At 42.2% G+C, this 22,313-nt stretch overlaps 1 protein-coding gene across 6 annotated transcripts in view; it reads left to right on the top strand.

Moving 5' to 3' along the window:
* The window catches only part of fab1 (fab1 kinase), a 248,905-nt gene that overhangs the window by 143,613 nt on the left and 82,979 nt on the right, over positions 1–22,313 (top strand). For all 6 annotated transcript variants that reach the window (XM_068382042.1, XM_068382041.1, XM_068382038.1 and 3 more), the window contains 3 exons: positions 8,439–8,614; positions 11,462–11,576; positions 12,123–12,269. In XM_068382042.1, the coding sequence (XP_068238143.1) occupies positions 8,439–8,614; positions 11,462–11,576; positions 12,123–12,269 (438 nt within the window). The remainder of the gene's footprint in view (positions 1–8,438; positions 8,615–11,461; positions 11,577–12,122; positions 12,270–22,313) is intronic.

The raw sequence follows: 22,313 nt of genomic DNA, 5'->3' as shown, positions 1-22,313 counted from the left end.
CAGCTCCGTCATGCAAGCATTGTCATTCTCACCATTGCTTCCGCACGCACGTCAATGGTCTTGGCGCGCACGCCAACGATCTTCCCCGCGCATGCGCACGTGCACCAACGGTCTTCCCCGCGCATGCGCGTGCCAACGGTCTTTCTCGCGCATGCCAACGGTCTTGCCCGCGCATGCCAACGGTCTTCCGCACGCTTGCGCACGCTTCAACTGTCTTCCATGCACGCGCCCCAATGGTTTTACTGCAACAACAGTGGTCTTTCCCAATGGTTTTCCTGCAACAACAGTGGTCTTTCCCAATGGTTTTCCTGCAACAACAGTGGTCTTTCCCAATGGTTTTCTTGCAACAACAGTGGTCTTTCCCAATGGTTTTCTTGCAACAACAGTGGTCTTTCCCAATGGTTTTCTTGCAACAACAGTGGTCTTTCCCAATGGTTTTCTTGCAACAACAGTGGTCTTTCCCAATGGTTTTCCTGCAACAACAATGGTCTTCCGCTCCCGGGCGCAAACGGTCTTGCGTGCGTGCCAAGCAGTCTTGTACGCGTACCAGCAGTCTTCCGCACGCGCACCAATAGTACTCTTACGCGCGTGCCAATGCACCCTCCCTTGCGCAACCAGTCATACACTTCGGCGCATTAAAGGGAGACTGCACAAAACTACATAGTGCCTTACTGCGCGCCAGCGCTCTTCTGCGCTCTCATATCCAGTACCCTTCTGCTCACTTGTGCCCGCCAATGCGTCAACTCTTCAGAAAGAACCAGCGCTTGCTTGTTAGCGCTCTTCTGGGCATTCACAGGAAACTGCGCTTCAGCAGAAACTGAGCACCAGCATCATCCTGTGTGCCATCACACCAGTCCTCTCCTGCACACTGGCGCAATAGGCAGAAAAAAAAGGAATAAAACTTTTTGGACAGGTCACCATTGCCCCATTCCTCTTCCCCCAAATGCATAACATGGCCTCTGGGAAAAGAGGAAAGAGGCTTCACAGAGGGATTCAAGATCACAAAGATTCCATCTTCCAAGGGGAATCAAAATGGGGAATCCTTGCTCCCTGTCTCTTCTGAAGTTTTTTTTTCCTTGACAGACCACCGTTAGCAAACAAGAAAGCATCAACAGACTGATCTCTAGATCGCTGTTTGCTAATGGCTAGTTCACGGTTTGCTGATCGCTAGCTCGCCGATCACCAGATCGCCAATTGCTAGCTCAGCTTGATCATTGACCTCTAGTCCTTCCAATGACTAACGATCTCCGACTGCTAGCGTTCCAATTACCGATTGCTAGTCAATAACCAGTCACTAGCTTGCTGATCAGGCAGCTCATCTTTCTTTGATCATTGAACTCAGCTCGCTGATCTCTTACCAGCCCATTATCAGTTTGCTGATCTCTGACCAACCAGGAGGGACCATAGTCAGCTTGCTGATCTCTAGCTCACCGATCACCGGTCCGCGATCGATCGCTGATCCTCAGTGGCTTATCATCACCAACTGACTATCGTTAAAACATTCTGCTGTCTCTCAGGGCTCTCAAAGCAGATTACCAACTCATTGGCTGACTGACCAGACCTTCATCTGCCTGTCAGTTACCATCCTCGGCTCAGACCGCCGATTCACTGATCATCGGCAATTCGCCAGCAGTTCGTGACTTGGACTTACTGGTCAACCTCTGCCTGTAGTTCCCTAGATCAGTAGGTATACAACATACTTCTCGCTACTGGCCGTTCGCCATCACACTAAAGTGATCGGCAAACGATCGACAACCCTCGTCAACAGCTTGTCGATAGGGGACTATTTGCGAGCACTCTCCAACTGCACAGTAACCACTACACCCAACTGTTAACCATTGATTAACATTCGCCAGATTGATTCTATTCTAAGGAACAGCATCAATCCCATCAGGGCGCATGGTAGGGCTAAGCGTTGCCTTCCTTCTATTAGTTAAAGGAATTCTCTCAGGGAAGAATTCTTACACAGGGTATCGCATCTGATCCTTTACGCCACGAGTCAAGACCCCAGCGTCAACAATCTCCCATGCAAAAGGATCCGCAACGAGCTGTCCCTTTGGGGATGTCCACACCATTTTGGGGCTTGAACAAGGGCTAAGACCTCAGGTCTTCATTTGCATACTGAACCTAAAGGACACATACTTCCAGGCCCAAACCATCCATCTAGGAAGGTTGGAAGATTCAGTCTAGACAAACAAGAAACACAAGTTCAGGGCACTGTGCTTCGGTCTTTCCACTACACCCATCCTAGTCTCACAGGATCAGCTTCTGTCTCCTCCGTTTTGGGACGACTGACTGACCTTAGCAGACTCAGTGGCAACCTTGCATTAACACCGGAACTTCTGAAGTCTTTTTACCAAGGTCCAGTGATCAAGGTAAACCTGCGAAAGTCTTCCTTACTTCCCTCCCAGAAGACTGGTGTATCTGGGAATGATTCTAGACACCAATCTCCGCAAACTTTCTCAAAACGAGAAGAACTCCCATCCCAGAGTGACTTGAGTCTGACTGGAATCAAGCCATCGATCCCCCAGACATTCTGACCCCCATGGGACTAAAAGTTTGGACGAACCTCAAGGGATGGGTGTCAGTCGAGAATCTACAGAGCAGTATAACCTCATCCTTCCACACCCCATGGACTTGATGCTGTGCGTAGAACACATCATAAGAAGAGAGGAGGGACTATAATGCTGCACCACACGACCTCAACCCTCTGGACAGAGTCCGAAAGTACCTTCACTTAAATCTCTTAACAGATGAAGGCCAACTTTCCGGTCCTTCAGCAGCCTCATTGGTTCCTAACAGACCACTCAGTGATGTGATGGGCGACAATACCACACACCACATAGGCTCACATCAGCAAGCAAGAAGGAACTTGCTCTTAGCCTCTTCCCATCTAACAGTATAAATACTAATGAGCCAAAGTCTGTTCGGTGCCACTATCAGGCCGTTTCATTCCAGATTAGAGGAATGTGCCCGCAGACAGTCTGTGCACAGCATCTCAGATAAGGTATACTGAATGGTCTTTGGATCGCCTTGTAGCCAACAATATCCCGACTTTATGGGGTCCTCCAACTAGGGATCTGTTCGCAACGCTCCTGAACCTCAGGCTGCCGTTGCTCCCCAGCCCTAGACCCCAAGGCTCTCTGGCAAAAAACAGACCAACAATGATGGGTACAACAATGACGTTTACGTCTCGTCCCGAACAATGACATTTACGTCTCGTCCCGAACAATGACATTTACGTCTCGTCCCGGTTTTGTCTGGAGAAGGGCACTCAAGAAATCTAGAACATCGGTCAGCCTCTCAATGACTCTCCTAGCTCCGCTATGGCATTACGTAGAACGGTTTCCAAACCTTTTGGAGCTCGTGATACTCTCCAAGAGAACCCTCTCCACATCACAGAAAACTCGCTTCGACACCTACCACAACCTATAGCTTTGCTATGTTTGTACGCCTGGAGACTACCCAGTACATCTTTTGCGAAAAGGTTGTCCAGATATCTGAGGAATTCCTCAGCATCAGTCAGTATTAACATCTTGTGTGGTTGGTGTCATGTGAAAGTCTCTCTCTCCACGCAATACCTCTATTCCAGCAATAGCGGAATTCTGGAGTACTGTATATACAAGAGGAAAAGACCCCCTATTCAGTTTCGACAGGTAAAGATGATCACTCAACCTTGATCCTTCACCTTCAAACTGAAAGGAATGGACATCCTCTCATCGATAGACCTTTCCTAACTCATACGGACTTACAACTTGCCTTTCTCCAGTCGGAATTGAGACCTTCCTCTCGGAACATGGTTCAAATTCTCCGATCTCTGAAGAGACCTCCTTATGCTCCACTTCACCAGGCAACAAATTTTCACCTGATTTAAGAAGACAATATTCCTACACACACTGACAGCAGCCATACGAGTCAAGGAACTTCATGGTCTCTTTCGACATCGCCCATTAATGATAAGGGCAAAAGGCAATATTCAGTTTCGTTCCTGAGTACTGTATGTCGCCAGACGCAGTCTCCAGAGGTGACTGATTCTACACAAGTCTCCACTCGGTAACGGACGATCCAGATCATCCGTTACTATAGCCAGGGTAAGGTATGAGAGACTACCTCAAGAAAACGGCAACACCCCACCCTGGTCCCTTCTCTTGTCATCAGCACTGGGAGAGACTAGAGGAGGATCACCAAAACATCATCTCAACATGACGACTCACGATGTCAGGGGCATAGCCGATTACTCTGTGACGCAGGTTTTACAAGAAAGAATGTGAATGCTCCAGGTGACTTTCACAACCTTTCTCCTGCGAGGTGTGACCCACAGGAACTTAATACGATCTCTATCGGTCCGGTGGGGGCTGCACAATAGCTGGTTGTATACCTCAAGCTCCTTATTGGACAATTAGTAGAAGGTTGAGGGCACTGTTACCTGGTTTTAGTCTGTGTGATTGAAAAGATTTGATTTGACTGGCTCTTAATCTCTTCTTCATCCTATCCTCTCATCTGGAAAGCAGCATCCTGGGTTCTCTGCATAAGCTGACCTCAAACCACTACAGGTAAACCATGTTCCCTTGTGTACCTAGTATTAAGCTAATACTGTTGCGTCCCCATACCTTGGCGAGGTGGTATTAGGAAAGTCGTGGTTACATCGGGTTTTTCCTACAATAGACTCTAATAACTTTACCTAGACGGTCACACTTCTGCATGTCTCAAGACACAGCTTGCGTAGGCCACGGACCTTGCCAAGGTTTTAGCGAGGGCAGGGACTCCTTATTTTTTAGAGAACCAACATACTCAGATAAGGAGCCACCGGGTAAAGCCAAAAGCCTGATTGGCAAGGACGTCCACCCTTCCTAATGGGTTAGTCACCCCTTATAAATAGCGTGGTTTGTATTCAAGTTACGGAACAAATGACAAATTCTTAGAAAATTTGTATTTTTCCCAACTTTACAAACCTTAGCTATTTAACCAAACTTGCCTGCCAGCCCTATCCCCCTTGAAGTCCTACCTCCAAGCAAAGTGAGCTAAATCACAGGTGTGTAAAAGGGAGTGGTAGCAAGCTCCCCCCCCCTACCCCCCGCTAATTAGCGGTGTGGGTAGTTACCCCTTGCTAAATTTCAATGGCTCATCATTTCAGCTCCACCAAAAGTATAACCCCTAATAAATAGCTAAGGTTTGTATAGTTACGAAAAATACAAATTATTTACGAATTTGTCATTTTCGACCATTTCTAGTCGCCCGCATCTCGCAGCACCGACTGGAGGAACTTCCAGACCAACCATCACGATCCAAATGCGTCTAAACCCCACAGCGGTCCAGCTCACAACCAGTTCCCAACATGTGACAGGCAACAGGTCGTGAACAGGTTCCAGCATGTGACCAAGTTCCAGTGTTTACGTAAACAGGTTCCAGATAGCCAGCAAGTTCCAGCTCCCGACCAGATGCCAGCTTGCGATGCGCTCCAACTCTCATCTATGCTCCAGCTTGCATCTAAGCTCCAGGTCGTGATCGCCCTCCAGCTTGTGATCACCCTTCCACTCGCAATCGCTTAGTTTCTCCTGCTCATGGTTTGAGCTCTGCTTGCAATCCCGTTCCTGCAAGCATGTCTCCTCATGCGATCTTCCAGCAGCATGTAACAACGCAGCAGCCCGCAATCTGGTCAAGCAATCGCTAAGAGCTCCATCCTCAAAAGTGGAATGTCTACATTCTCTCTGACTCGCTCTATCAAGATGAAGCATGACAGCATGCCATTACCTATACAGGTAGGTAAGCATGCTCTCCTTTCCACAGATGGTTAGACCACAGACACTTCGTAGACGTTCTCCATCGGTCCTGTGGGGGCTACACAACAAGTGATCTAAACACCTCTAGCTCCTTAATGGATAAGTAGCAGATGGTAAAGGTCAGAGGTTACCTGGATTAAGTCTGGAGTGAATGATAAGAATAACTGGCTCTTTCTTTCTTCCATCTTCCCCTCTCTTGTGGAACAGCACCTATGATATTCTGCAAGCTGGCCTCCTTTTTCTGCAAGTAATATTTCCCTTGTATAACCTGTTACTGTATGGAAATATATACTTGTTGCGTTCCCATACCCCCTGGTGGGGTGGGATTGGGTAACATCTGTGGTTAGTTCAAAGAATTCTACGGTTTCTGAGAATTCTTACCTAGACTAGTCACATTGCTAGTATCACACAATCACACGGATTGCTCAGGCACGCTAAAGCGTGCTATTGCACATCGTTTTAGCAAGGTGTCAGTGTTCCTCCTTTTGTGTGTGTAGCATAGGGGGGAAACCATAGGTGAAAAAACCAGCCACTTGGTTAGGACTTCCACCCACCTTTAAGGGCGAGTTTTCCGTAATAAAGAACAAAAGGGTTTGTATTTAGTGATGGAACAAATGACATTTAAAGTAATTTATATTTTTCATAATGAAAAAACCTTGAGCTCTTTATGCATATTTGGCCCACAATCACCTGTCCCCTTGTAAGTCCTGCCTGCAATAAAAAATGACAAGACTACACCAGTGTTTGTGTGACCGGGGTAGCCGGTACTACCCCTTTACCCCCACTAACTACTTGAAATTTGTCATTTTTTTTAGATTCTTAATGTGAAAAGTGAAAATTTACTAAAAGCAACAAAAATAAGTATATAATCATCAAACAACATATAGTATCACCAACAATATGGGGTTTCTTAAATGTGTTCATAGGTTGTCAAACTGAAATCCTTATAGGGGGCCAGCCTGCCTGCCTGGTAAGCCAATATGTGGTGGTATAGGGCAAAAAATACAAAATTCTTGAAAAATTTCATGGAGCTTTATATGGTATGGGAGAATGTGTATACAAATTTTTTTGTCAAATTCTCTTACTTTCATAGTTACAGGGTAATTAGTAAAAGTAACTCGATAATCCATAAACATTGATTCATATAAGAAAATGCAGTCTGTCTTCTGTTATCTTAAATTTTGATAATTACTACATTTTGATATTGAACATATTATAAGCAATGACATCTGTAGAGACCCCATGAGTCCCAGAAGCTTACACCCTTCAGTGCAAGGAGAAACCTCAGAGACAGTACACGTTTAAGATTGACCTCTGACATTCTCTTGCTTTTACGTTTTTCTTTGTTTTGACAAGAATTTCACCATGCCAAAGAGGAAAAGGCAATTAAAGTATCTCGCTAACATACAGAAAAAGAAAATTCGCTCTAGTATGAGTTCAGAAGAGCATAATCTCAGCAATATTAGCAAAGTTAGTGAAGGAAAGAGAGAGAAGAATTTCCTACCACAGGAAAAGGCCTGGGGGAACCAGAAGCCTAAAGAAGCAAGATGTTGAGTAAAGGAATCTTCCTTTATGATTTTGTGATAAATAAGTTTTGGTTTATTAATACTCAAAAAGGAATATGAAATTCATAATGATAATGAATTGCTAATATTGTCTTTGTAGAAGTACAAAGAAAAACTGAGCACCCTTATCTCAAAACTACTTATTGACCTTCAAATTCTATCTTTTCCCTTAGTTTTAAAGCTATAACATTTAAATTTAGTATAAAACATAGAAAGACATTATAGAGCAATCATGTGGAGCCCCCTTTTCCAATTTCTTATTTTTGTATTTATAGAGTATATTTTACCATAATGAAAAAAATCTATAGCTAGCAAAAAATTACTTTTAGAAAAAAATTCTCCATTTGCTTGGAGGTCTAGATCAGATCTATGTATGGTGGTAATCCCAGGTCTTAATACTAAGTATCAAGGGAGGAGATAGAATTTTTAAAACACTTCTTTTCTGGATAAATCACAGTGGTGTCACAAAACCAAAGATCAGAAGTGAAAGTCATATGTGGTATGGAGATGTCCCAAGCCACCTTATCAAGTGATACAAATGTCAAAGTCCTGTACTTAGAAAAACAGCATTAACTGGCCGACTATCTTAAGGATTTCCTTTGCTAATTAGTTTTTATTTTTAAATCAGGAATCTATGAACCAGTTAACTGTCTAACATGAGGTATTATTTTTTGTTAGTATTTAGATTTTTTGTTACAATAATAATTAGATTGTTCAATTTGTAATGATTATATTGTTCAAGTTATCTCAAGCAGTCTCTTGAAGTTTTAGTTTCAATGATTACTAAGAATGTAAATTCACTTGGGCCATGTCCCTCCTGCCTAACCAATGTTCATAATTGAAGGTGAGGTTTATTTTGAAAATGAAGCATATTGAAATTGCTAACTTGTGATTCAAAGTGATTATAACTAATGATTTTATTTTGTATTTGTGAATGAGATCAATTACTTAAAATACTAAGTGATTAACTCTGCTTGAATTATTTTCATAATTATTTTGGCCTCTTTTAAAGTTTGACAACTTAGATTTTGAGCTTCAGCTCTTCCTCTTTCCCTTTTTAATATTGTTTATATACTGTTATTTATTTTTTCAGGTAACTCCTGTGGTGCCAATGTCACTTGAAACGTGGTCGCTCTCCTTTGCCAAGTATCTAGAACTGCGTTTCTATGGCAGTAGTTTTTCTCGTCGTGGCCTACCAGGATGCAATCATTCCATGCATCATGACCACTTCCAGTATTTTGGCTACAAGAAACAAGTTGCCATTTTTAAGTAAGTTACCAAAATTAAAAAGCTTTCTATTAAAAAAAAAAAACTTTATAAAATATTTCTAGAACATTTTGACAGCTTGGTAGGAAGAGATTTTGTAGAAAGGAAGAGAAGTAAAAAATGTATTGCTATTCAAGTATTGTCTGCAGTATGGCCAACAGTCTCAATATTGAGAAGATGCCGCCAATATTTGTAGTTTTTAGTGATTCAAGAAGTTATAAAAAAATCTATTGAATTCATCTTAAAACTTTTTTCACCATCAGTGATGTAAAGTCAGCATATAAATGTTAGTATGTTGGATGCACATCAGTTAGGTATTAAGGCAAATGAAGATGACATTAAAACAGCCAAAGCTGCAACTACTATAATAACCTTGGAAAATATGACTAATAGTCAGGGATTGTTTGGTCTTTTAACCCTTACATGATGGACATAATTTAATATAACATATCCCGTATACAAAAAGTACCGCAAAAGACAGGAAAAGTTGATGAAAAAAAGAAAAAAACAGTTTATAATGATATATTGAGTTTTTTCATTTACTCTGTAAAGTTGGATACTCTACAGTCTTTATAGTCTTGCATGAAGTAACATTCATTCCTACAGAGCCAGAGTTGAAAATCTCATGTGAACGCAGATTTCTGGGCGTTTGTATTAAATGCTGTTGGCTGATCAGGGCCCCTAAGTTTCTAGAACACCTTCTCTTTGTAAATTTCTCATTTTCTTGTTATATATTATTTATAAATCTTGAATTTAGAATTGGTAATAAATATATGTAATGATGATAAAGAAAATAAAATAGTGAATTTACGCAAGGTATGTCAAGCTAGATGGTGTTCTTATTTTTTTTTACAATTCTTTTACATACTGGGTGGTACAGTTTAATATCTCTCTCTCTCTCTCTCTCTCTCTCTCTCTCTCTCTCTCTCTCTCTCTCTCTCTCTCTCTCTCATATTGGGACCATGGTTATTTCAACAAGGATTTTAAGAATTGTATGTCTTGAAGGATAGGCCTCCACCATGTAGTACCATGCAAGAATTTTGCATTATAAGAAATTAAAGTGCTTAAAACCACCTTTTAAACATCCAACTGAGGATTTATGCTACTTATCAGGTCAGAAATAAACTTCATAATCCTTATCACTAAAAATTGTGCTGCCACAATACCATACTTTAATCTCCCAATACTTACTTTTACTCACTTTATGGGCTGCTTTTCTGGTCCTATACAGCAGAACCCTAGTCTCTACAGGACCTTCACAGTCATTTTATCAACATTTCACACCGCATACTGCTCATTTGTCAAATCCATGCTATCGGAGCACCTAGAGAACAAGAAATTCTTCAGTTTCCTCTTTAATATTTTCAGTCTTTTGGATGCCTGGTGGGAGCTAGTATTGAGGCTACATATTTAAAGGATTTAGAACCTACAGTAGACACATATATAGATTCTAATAATTTGAAACCATCTGTTAACTATTCTTGTCAACACAATTTGTTGGCTGCATAATATGTAGTAATTCTTAGGTATTTTGGACGTCTGGTTCTGATAACTTGATGGGTTATTGTACTCAAACTCAATTCTTGCTTTATTAGGCACCCAGTGTAACTGAATTAGTGTAGGAGTGATCCTTTTTCTGGGTGGGATACCTTTTATCAGCCTTGCTCCTCTGTTTATTATCTTTTGTAAATTCTCAAGTTGCACTTCTGGTAAATTGTAGTAGATGGAGTTTCAGTAGTCAATCCTGGTAGTAACACAGTTTATCACAAATTTCTTCACAGAATGTTCATCCAGGTGATTCTTTATAAAAGCATTGTTTCTAAGATGATAACCAGTAATTTTTGCTAATTTATTTGGGCATTGAAAGATAAAGTTGCAGTCAAGAGATATGCCTAGATCACGAACTTTAGATATCTGGGCAGTTGTTGTTGTTTATTTGAATATGACCCAAGTTTCTTATGCTGCTGTTCTGTCCAACCACCATAAGCTTAATTTTATTTTAATTTAATTATACTTGTTTGATTGTCATCCATTCCATAACACTGGAAAAAATTCAGCTTAGTTTCAGTAGTGTCGTCTACAGTATATCATATATGGAGAAGTAAAATTGTTTATCATCTGCTAATAGTTTGAACCTGTCTCCATGTCTTTGTAGTATTTTCAACTGACCAATAATACAGATCAAAATAAGATTGGACCCAGTACACTCCTCTGAGGTACCCCTCTTTTTAAAGGTATATATGATGAATAAGAGTTTCCAATTTGCACACAGTAATTTATGTCAATCAAGTGGTCTGTTAGGTATTCAGAAGCCTGACCTTCAATACCAATGGACTGTAGATCATTTAGTAGCAGTTCATGCACAACTGTATCAAAACCAGCACTAACATCAAGTAATCTTAAATACCACCTTTGTTTTCATCCATATTTCCTGCATATCATTTACTACAGAATAGATAGCTGTCAAAGTAGAGTAAAATTTTCTCTAAGCAGAATGTTTATCTGGCTAAGCTTCTATTTCTTCTAAGTGACTAATTGGTTGTTCAAGAATTACATATCCTAGCACTTTTGAAATAAAGGATAGTTTCAAAATAGGTCTATACGAGCTTAATTCCTGATAATCTAGAACACTTTTCAGAACCTGTGACTACTGTCTAGCCATTTTCTCAGATTTGGGAAACTTACACTCTCTCCATAATTCCCTACCAGCACACATTACCAGAAACTTAAGCTTGTGAATGAATTAATCTCTTGAAAGGTCCAATCAATAGAAATTTTAATGCTACAACAGGACTAACAGACCATAATATTCATAAATATTTTTTAATCTAATAACTTTTTTATTCCCAGGTACAATCCTATAACAGTAAGAGAGATTATGCTTCCACCATCTGAAATGAGTTTGTGTATCCCACCTGTAACGCAGTCATCAGTAGTTGAACAAATTAAAGGAGTGGCCATACAGGTAATTTAATTTTCAGTTTTTCTCATTGTATATAATTATATCTATATACTATATCTGTAATCTAGTATTTTGTGAAGAGATGATTTTGCAAGTTCATATCTGCTATTCATTTTTATTCTTTTTGCAATCATCATACAGTTTCCTTGTACATATCACTTGGATGGAAAGTCCATTACAGACATTTTTAATGAAATCTAAGTTTTTGCTTGAATCTTATTTATTTCTTGTGTGAATGGTATGCTTTGTTGGGTAGTATACTTTTCTTTAAATAAATATATTTTTGAAATAATAGGAATTTAAGATATTGCACATTTGTACATATCTGGACCTACAATTAGATAGTGGGTTAAGGCCTTTTGTGAGCATTTTACTTTCCCCACCAACTGCACCTACAACTACATTGATATCCGTAAGCAAAAAAAAAATATCAAAATAAAAGCCATGACAATAAGGGTTGGCAAATTAATTTTGATATGTAGTACTTATAAATTTATACAAAGTTACTCTTCCATTACTGTTCTGTTTGACTCTTGTCTCTCCTCACAGGGTTATTCTGTCTTTTCTACCATCCTAGAACGGGTAACAACTCTTTCTTCAGAAAGCAATCTCCGTTGGCAGCCTCTAATTTTGGAGATTAGTGAACATCAAACTTCTCAGAGGGCAAAGTTTAGGGAACAAATAGAAAGTATTCAGGTGAGATTAAAAGCTGAAATTACTTTAGCTTACATGATTATGATATTGTTTGTATATCCTTATCTTTTAAATATAAAACTTACCCGCTGGTTATATAAAAGAGCTGAAGTCCCTGACGCCAGGGCAGAAAATTCAAATCTCGCGCTATCGAAGATACGCCAGGTGTACCAACCGCACCCTAGCGGTAGAACAGGTGGAACTACACACCAACTCCAGTTCTTCTCTCTGCCGTCATAGCTGACTGACATACAGAAGTTCGCTCTCGTGTTTTTACTCTCTTGGGAAGTTGTTTGGTGATGTACAACGTTCTTTTTTGAGTTTAAGCTATCGTTGATTAATTTTCCTTGGTTCTTATCTTGAAATCTTTTTGTTTGAGATTTTCTTTATTGTTTTTTCCCTTACTTTTTGCTTGTCGGTCTCTCACGTTAACTTTTAAAATGGCCGACTCCTCCCCTGCTCAGCGTAGGTGTGTTAGTGAGGGTTGTCGTACACGACTTCCTAAAGGATCTATTGATCCTCATTCTATTTGTGTAAAATGTAGGGGTAAATTTTGTTCATTAGATGATAGGTGTAATGAGTGTCTTTCCTTAACTAATGATGATTTTGTTACTTTCGATCGTTATGTTAGGAGATTAGAGAGAGATAGTTAGGCGTAGTTCTTCCCGATCTGTGGATAGAACCTTACCTAATTTACCTGTTCCTAATCCTGTTCCTTCCCCTGTGGTGGTAGATCAGGAACCTACTATGAAGGACATGTTTACTGCTATTTTGTCTCTTGGTGAGAAAGTTGAGTCCTTAGCAGCCGATAGAAATACTATCTTTTCCGAGTTAAAGGTATTGAAAAACCGTGAGCCTATCGGAACTGTGGAAAGTGTTTCAGTGTCTGATGTGGTACCGAAGAATCGTGACTCTCTCGGTGTTGTGACAAGTGTTGATAATGTGGTTAGTGTTGCGGAAGGTGCGTCGACACGAGTGTCTGATGTGGTACCGAAGAATCGTGACTCTCTCGGTGTTGTGACAAGTGTTGATAATGTGTTTAGTGTTGCGGAGGGTGCGTCGGCACGATCTTGTCGTTCACCTAGCCTTAGACCTCTTTCGAGCTCTCGAACCCATGGGAGAAGTAATGTCGAACGGCTTAAGGGAACGAGAAGCATCATCAATCGTGCAGACGTCCCCTCGAACGTTCCTGTTGCCGTAGCTCAGGTCGTTCACCCTCATCGTAGGAAAGGTGAGGTTCATACGTTATCCCCTTCTTCCGATGAAGGGTCGGGGAGTGAGATCTGGGGCCGAGCGTCGAGACCGCTTAAACGCTCCCATGTTGATTCACAGCGTCGGGAATCGCCTGTGCGTCCAGGATGTAGTTCGTGGGGTTCACCGGAACGTTTCCGTTCTCCCAGCGCTTGCACTCCGGCCAAACGTTCAGATCACCGTGTTCGTGTGGATATGATTCCTTCCGATTCGGACCTTGTAACTATTCATGCACCTCCTCTTCCATCGGATTGGCTTTCTTCCCCTGAAATGCGTGGTGACATTAGTGCGAATCTTCCTTCTAGGAGTTCTGTTGATCCGAAATGGACTGCGCTTTTGTCTATGAAGGAACAACTCTCGTCGTTGATGGATTCTTATCAACCAGGTGTTGGCGTTGTGTCTGGGCGTTCGATGTCAGACCAGTTATCGCACAAACGTTCGATGGTATATGGCCTTGACGAGTTATCACTTAGACGGTCTCCCATTCACAGTGTTCAACGCCAGGTTGATTTTGATGAGTCGCGTCAGAGAGTTTTGGTTGACCAGTTTGCGTTTTCTGGTCGCGGGGAAGAGCATCGGCGTCGACAAGTGGACGAGACGCGGCAACAATTTGAAGTAGTGGATCGCCCGCGGCAACAACTTTTGGACGCGTCACGTCAAAACATTAGTTTACAGCGGCGACATCCTGACTACTTTGATCGTTCGCAGCAACAGTCCTCGGACTTTACGCGACCTCGCGGCGATCTTCAACAGTTACCTTCTGATTTCAAGCGTTCTTCTGTTCAACAACAGTCGGATTCTAAGCGGTCTAAGCAGTTGTTGGTTGAGGATGATCGTCTACATGTCCGTGTTTCGCATCAATCTACTTCTACTTCTCCCCACCAAATTGACACAGATGTTGGCCTTGACAGGCAGTCCCATCCAGACGTTGTTCCTTCGGTTCAGGCTGCGGCTGTTGCTGCACTGCCAGAAGACGAACCAGAGGAAAAGTCGGATGAGGATAATCCTATTGAGGAAGTCTCTGAGAATGAGGAGGAGAAGCATTATCAGCATGCTGTGGACCTTCGCAAGTTTATGCTTATTCTGACTGGAATTTTCCCGGATTCTTTTACCCCTGTGGCCCCTCGTTCTCCGCCTTCTGAATTCATCTTAGGTAAAGCTACTAAGGTTCCAGTTTACACCAAGATGGTTCTTTCTCGATCCTCAAAGCGGGCCTTGAAGTTAATGGGTTCTTGGTTGGACTCCAAGAAATCTTTTGGCAAGACGGCCTTTGCCTTTCCTCCCGCTAGGTTAGCCTCTAAATCTAGTGTGTGGTATGAGACTGGTGAAGTGTTGGGCTTGAGTTTTCCTTCTTCTGCACAAGGGGATTTTTCAAGTTTGGTAGATGCTTCTCGTCGTCTTGCCTTAAGGAAGACGAAGATTTGGTGGTCCATTCCAGAGTTCGACCATTTGCTTAAAGGTCTTTTCAGGGCCTTCGAAGTTTTTAATTTTTTGGACTGGGCTTTGGGGGCTTTGAGTAAGAGGGTCTCTGATATGACGGAAACGGACACTAGTGGTTTGGTTCATTTGATGTCCTGCTTGGACAAAGGTGTGAGAGATGGCTCCAACGAACTTGCTGCCTTGTTTACAGCTGGAATTCTCAAGAAAAGGGCCACGATGTGCTCTTTCCTCTCCGCAGGAGTGTCTCCCTATCAGAAAACGGGCCTTCTTTTCGCACCTTTGTCTAATTCTTTTATTTCCTCAGGAATTGGTGGGCGAGGTGGCTACTGCTCTCACTCAGAAGGCCACACATGACTTAGTTACTCATTCGACTAGGAAAGTTTTGCCTCCGTCATTCTCCTCTCGTAAACCTAAGGAATCTTCTTCTGGGTTTCGTCCTCAGTCCTTTCGTGGGAAGCCCTCTGGAAGAGGCTCTTTTAAACCAGAAGGAAGGAAACCTAGAGGCAGAGGGGGCAAGTCCGGCCGAGGTAAAGTCTGACTGCTCTCTCCTTCAGACAGCAGTGGGGGCCAGGTTGACTCACTTTTGGGAGGCTTGGGAGAGGAATGGAGCGGACCCCTGGTCCGTCCAGGTGTTAAAGGAAGGCTACAAGATCCCCTTCCTGACCAATCCTCCTTTAGTCACAGATCCAGTGGATCTTTCGCCCAAATACAGAGAGGGTCCCAAGAAACAAGCCATGCTTCTACAGACGTCTCTTTTATTAGAGAAACAAGCAATAGAGGAAGTGCAGGATGTTACGTCTCCGGGGTTTTACAACCGCCTTTTTCTAGTACCCAAGAGTTCCTGGGGGTGGAGACCGGTTCTGGACGTAAGTGTGCTCAATGGTTACGTCCAAAACTCGACGTTCACTATGGAGACTCAGAAAACAGTTCTGGCAGCTGTGAGGAAGGACGATTGGATGGTCTCTTTAGATCTTCAGGATGCCTATTTCCACCTTCCGATTCATCCCAGCTGCAGACGTTATCTGAGGTTCATGGACGGAAACAAGGTCTTCCAGTTCAGGGCTCTTTGTTTCGGACTCTGCACGGCTCCTCTATTGTTCACCAAGATCATGCTGAACGTGGCAAGCATGCTGCATTCGAGGGGAATCAGGGCCTCTCTGTATCTGGACGATTGGCTGATAAGAGCCTCCTCAGCCGATTGTTGTTTGAAGGACCTCAAGACGGCTTTGGATCTCTCCAGAGAACTGGGTCTCCTGGTGAGCTCGGAAAAATCACAACTCATTCCATCCCAGGAGATTCTTTATTTGGGGATGGAGATTCACAGTCGGAGTTTTCGGGCTTTTCCGTCGTCGGTGAGAATCCAAGCAGCCCTCCTAAAAGTACAAACGTTCCTGAAGAGAGATCTTTGCTCCGTCAGAGATTGGATGAGTCTTCTGGGGACTCTCTCGTCGTTAGAGAAGTTCGTGACCCTGGGGAAGTTGTTCTTGCGTCCTCTTCAGTTTCATCTCAACCGCCATTGGAAGAAAGGGGACAGCCTCGACAGGGATTGCATTCCCATCTCGACTTCCATCAAGTCTCATCTTCAATGGTGGAACAACGAGCCCAGACTGAAAGAAGGCTTGTCTTTACTTCAGAGGAACCCAAACCTCGTGTTGTGTTGCGACGCCTCCAACTCGGGGTGGGGAGCCACTCTAGAGAAGCAGGAACTTTCGGGGACTTGGACGGTGGAGCAAACCTCTCTCCACATCAATCAAAAAGAGCTTTTAGCTATTCATCTGGCTCTCATCGGCTTCGAAAAGCAGATCAGGGGCAAGGTAGTCCAAGTCAATTCGGACAGCACGACAGCTCTGGCCTATATTGCGAAACAAGGCGGGACCCACTCTTGGCCTCTGTTCGAGATTGCAAGACTGCTCCTCATCTGGGCGGAGGAAAGGAAGGTGACTCTTTTGACGCGGTTCATCCAGGGGGTCAACAATGTGAGCGCAGACAGACTCAGCAGGAAAGGTCAGGTTCTCTCCACAGAATGGATTCTGCACCCGGACATCTGCAAGAGTCTGTGGCGGTTATGGGGTCGACCTCTCGTGGATCTCTTTGCCACCGCGAAGACCAAACGACTAGAGTGTTACTGCTCTCCGGTTCCAGACCCCGAAGCTTTACACATAGACGCTTTTCTGATGAACTGGTCACACATGGAGGTTTATGCTTTCCCTCCGTTCAAGATCCTTTACAAAGTGATTCAGAAGTTCGTTTCACACGAGGAGACCAGAATGACACTGATAGCTCCGTTCTGGCCGTCAAGGAGCTGGTTTCCAGAAGTACTGGAATGGATGGTGGATGTCCCGAGAAGCCTTCCCATGAGACCCAATCTTCTCAGACAACCTCACTTGGTCCGAAATCATCAAAACCTCCGAGCTCTACGTCTGACTGCCTTCAGACTATCGAAAAACTCGCTAGAGCTAGAGGATTTTCGAAGAAGGCAGCCAAGGCAATTGCAAGGGCAAGGTCTTCAACCATCAAGGTGTATCAGTCCAAGTGGGAGTTGTTCAGGGAATGGTGTAGAACTAACGCGATTTCCTCTTCCAGTACATCGCTTTCCCAAATAGCAGATTTTTTCTTGGACCTTAAAACTAAGCATAACTTCTCGTCATCGACTATTAAAGGTTACAGGAGTATGTTGGCGACGGTTTTTCGACACAGGAACCTAGACCTTTCTGATAATAAAGATCTACGAGATTTACTTAGGTCTTTTGATACGACCAAGAAGATTCAAACGGCTCCCATCGCCTGGAATTTGGATGTTGTCCTTAAATTTCTCATGAGTGACAGATTTGAGCCTTTACACTCGGCTTCATTTAAGGACTTAACCTTGAAAACCCTTTTTCTAGTTACCCTCGCCACTGCGAAAAGAGTTAGTGAAGTTCACGCTTTAAGCAAGAACATTGGTTTTCGGAATGGGAAAGCCATTTGTTCTTTGCAACTGGGGTTTCTGGCCAAGAACGAAAACCCTTCTCGACCATGGCCCAAATCCTTCGAGATTTCTAACCTTTCTGATTTGGCTGGCGATGAATTGGAAAGGGTTCTCTGTCCAGTTAGAGCTCTACGGTTTTATGTGGACAGAACTAAGAATCTGAGAGGTAACTCAGACGCTCTGTGGTGTGCAGTTCGGAAACCCTCGATGCCCATGTCCAAGAATGCCTTGTCTTTCTTCGTTAGATTGTTGATTCGAGAAGCTCATGCTCAGTGTGATGAGTCGGATCAGAGGCTCCTCAAAGTCAAGACACATGAAGTCAGAGCGGTAGCGACTTCAGTGGCCTTTAAACAGAACCGTTCTCTGCAAAGTCTGATGGATACAACATTTTGGAGAAGTAAGTCTGTTTTTGCATCCCATTATTTGAAGAATGTTCAGACTCGCTATGAGGACCTTTTTACGTTGGGTCCTTTTATAGCGGCTAATGCGATAGTAGGTGAATGATCTACCACTACGTTCCCTTTTTTCCTAATACCCCTTTTCTATCTCTTGGAACTCGTTTGTTATGGTTGTTTGTGGAGATTGGGCGTCAGTCTTCCGCAATCTTTGATTTGGCTAGGTGGTCAATTTGTTCCTTGAGTGCACCCGGAACAAGGGTATTGGTTGAGGTCCTGTCATGTTATAGGTGTTTGTACCGTTTGACAGCTCCTAGAGATTTTCAGCCCGAGTGGATTACTGGATCTCTTAAGGATAGCGGACGAAATGAGGCAGAGTATCATTGCTGTCAGCTTCCTTATCAGGTGAGAACTGCTTAAGTTTATTGTACGTAACCCTTAAGTGAATTTTCTGTATGTAGCTGTCTCTGACCCGCCACCAAGGGGTGTCAATCAGCTCTTTTATATAACCAGCGGGTAAGTTTTATATTTAAAAATATTTTCATAGTAAAATAAATTTTTGAATATACTTACCCGCTGGTTATATAAATTTAACACCCTCCCTCCTCCCCTCTAGAGACTATCTATGGTATGGCTATGAGGCATGGAAGAACTGGAGTTGGTGTGTAGTTCCACCTGTTCTACCGCTAGGGTGCGGTTGGTACACCTGGCGTATCTTCGATAGCGCGAGATTTGAATTTTCTGCCCTGGCGTCAGGGACTTCAGCTCTTTTATATAACCAGCGGGTAAGTATATTCAAAAATTTATTTTATTATGAAAATATCATTTTATATGCTTTTTCCATCATTTGATGATCTTAAAATATTTTACTTTGTAATCACAGCCATATAATCAGTTATTCCCTTAATTTACCCAGCCTTCTTTGTATTTAGTCATTGTGTGCTGCAATAATTTTTGCTATGTATCATACAAGTTCATTTTAGCATGAAATTTGAGCATAAATATTTCTACAAATCAAGAATTCAAAAATTAATATTTTCACCATATTAAATACAGTATTGACCTTTTGTTAGATATTCATTTCCTTAGTATAAGGTGTGAATAATTCTAGTTGTTCCCCTCTCCTGATCCTACTGCTAGAACTAGTCGGCAAATCTGCCTTACTTGGGAAACCATTCGAGTCTTCTGTAACATCTCTTAATACCCAGTAATTTAACACATTTCAAGTTTTTTTTTCAGTTTAAAACACTGTAAAAGGAATGTTTATGCATTAAAAGGAAGGCAATTATTTCAATTTAGGTTCTTAGGTAAGTGAGTGCTGACTCTTCAGATACTGAGTATATTTGAATTTGTTGCTATTACTAAAGTGATTGTACCAACTGTGTTGTATAGATTGGAGTTGCAGGGAATGAAAATGACGGAGAGACAAAAATTGAATGTGTTTGAGATGAAGTGTCTGAGGCGTATGGCTGGTGTATCTCGAGTAGATAGGGTTAGGAACGAAGTGGTGAGGGTGAGAACGGGTGTAAGAAATGAGTTAGCAGCTAGAGTGGATATGAATGTGTTGAGGTGGTTTGGCCATGTTGAGAGAATGGAAACTGGCTGTCTGTTAAAGAAGGTGATGAATGCTAGAGTTGATGGGAGAAGTACAAGAGGAAGGCCAAGGTTTGGGTGGATGGATAGAATAAAGAAAGCTCTGGGTGATAGGAGGATAGATGTGAGAGAGGCAAGAGAGCATGCTAGAAATAGGAATGAATGGCGAGCGATTGTGACGCAGTTCCAGTAGGCCCTGCTGCTTCCTCCGGTTGCCTTGGATGATTGCGGAGGTAGCAGCAGTAGGGGATTCAGCGTTATGAAGCTTCATCTGTGGTGGATAATGGGGGAGGGTGGGCTGTGGTACCCTAGCAGTACCAGCTGAACTCTGTTGAGTCCCTCGTCAGGCTGGGAGGAGCAGAGAGACGAAAGCTCCCCTTTTTTCATTTGTTTGATGTTGGCTACCCCCCAAAAATGGGGGTAGTGCCTTGGTATATAGATAGATAGCCTAAATTAATAGAATATTGGAGCTTAGTGATAGAAAATTTACTGTCCCTGATTAAGCGTGGTAATCGGGTATGGATCAGTTTAGTTGATAGTAAAAGTAAATCTCTGCAGTGTTAATCCTAGGCTACATGATTTTTTAGGGTCAAATAATTCTTTGAAGATCAAAGTTAGGTATACTACAAGTATTCTATCCTCACCTCAGGACAGGCTAGTAGCCCAGTCAGAGAATGTATCTGTTTCTGAGACTCTTGTGTTTGACATATTAGGGTCTGGTGATATAACGTCCTGTGACTTTCACATCGTCTGCCTGTACAACTACAACTATCAGCTGTGTAAGTGCACAATCTTTCATATGCTAAAATTGGGATTATTTTGATGCACAGATGGGTATTTAGTTGAGTTGCTAATAACGTTTTGTTAGAGGCATGCTGCTTTAGATTACTTACTAGATGAGGCTATTCTTACTGGGTTAAAGTTAACAAGAAATGTATCTTATTTACTTATTCAGTAATTTACTTTATCGAGAAGAGAAGATTAGGCCTTATTTCACCTCGGTCTAGTTCTTGCTGGCACCAGACCTGGAACATAATTTTACTTAATCAAACAGCTCGGACTTTGAGCTAATTTTTCTGGTTTCATGTATCGATAAGGAAACACATCTATCCAAACTGTTTCCAGTATTTAAGGTAACACTAGTACACCCAGTCCTTCTGGTCTTTGCTCTGATTAAAGTCAGAATGTATCTCCTGAACATTTCCTGTTTATTCCTACACGAGAATCATCATTTAAACAGGTTTACTCTATTCCTGTTTGGCTACGACCAGAATTAAGGAAATCGAGGGATTCTGGTAACGTTGTATGGTTTGTGGTAGCTCAAGATCAGCTTATTGCCACCCATTTTCCATAACTCCCATGTATAGATTTTTTAACGTTTTTTGAAGAAATGTCTAAGTACATTTGCTGAAGGTAATCATCCGTTTCCTAGTTTGCAGATTGGCTGTCGTAAAGACCTTGGGGCTTGTAATGCCCTTCTTACAATCTCCAATTCTGTACAAAAATCGCTTGATTGTGGTCAGGAAGTTTATATGGGTGGCCTTGATTTTAGTGCTGCCTTTGATCATGTTAATCATGAGGCCCTTGTTTTCGAACTCAAATAATTGGGAGTTGGTCGGTTTTTTCTTAGCATCATTATTAAATTTTTAAATAATAGATTGCAAAGTTATTGTTGAGGGGTACCATAGTGATTGTAGGAATGGGATATCTGGTGTACCTTAGGGTAGAGTTCTTGGCCCGTTACTTTTCATGGCATGGCATGTGGTTTGGCCTTGAAAATAAGCTCGATGCATATGATGCTACTCTTTTTGCATCTATCACATTTCCTGAATGTAGATCTGGGTTTGCTAAATTCCTTAAGAGATCCAGCTAAAAATTTAGTGGATGGTGCAAATTAAGGGGCATGAAGTTGAACTCTATAACAAAACTCTAAGTATGATCGTAAGCAGGCCAAGGATAGTAGCTCCTCAACATCCAGATCTTGCCATTAATTTTTCTTTAACTATGACTTTTTTTTTTTTAGGTGCAATTCTTCATAGCTAATTTACTTCTGAAAAACATTTGGTTTGTTTCTTCAATTGCACAAAAAATTGGCGTATGATTTTCGATGATCAATCTACTGTATTCTGAAGAAGTGTTTTTAATTCTTTCATTCTGCCTTGTTTCGAGTATTATTCTCCTATCTGGTCTTCAGCTGGTGCATCTCATCTTAATTTATTAGACAGGAACATAGTCTATTGAATTTTATTCCTGATCTAGATATTATTTATCTCATTTAATTAGTTCATTAGGCAGTCTCCGAATGATACACCAGTAGGAGCTCGACCTTATAATCCCCACTGGTGTTTGAAAAGAGTGCAAGGGTAAGTCTGTTCTTTATAGGCTTACGCCTGGGCAGCC

The sequence above is a fragment of the Palaemon carinicauda genome, chromosome 10 (assembly GCF_036898095.1).
Source record: "Palaemon carinicauda isolate YSFRI2023 chromosome 10, ASM3689809v2, whole genome shotgun sequence".
In the NCBI taxonomy this organism is placed as follows: Eukaryota; Metazoa; Arthropoda; class Malacostraca; order Decapoda; family Palaemonidae; genus Palaemon; species Palaemon carinicauda.
Note: the sequence above shows the minus strand (reverse complement) of the source record. Positions and strands in the feature narration are given on the sequence as shown.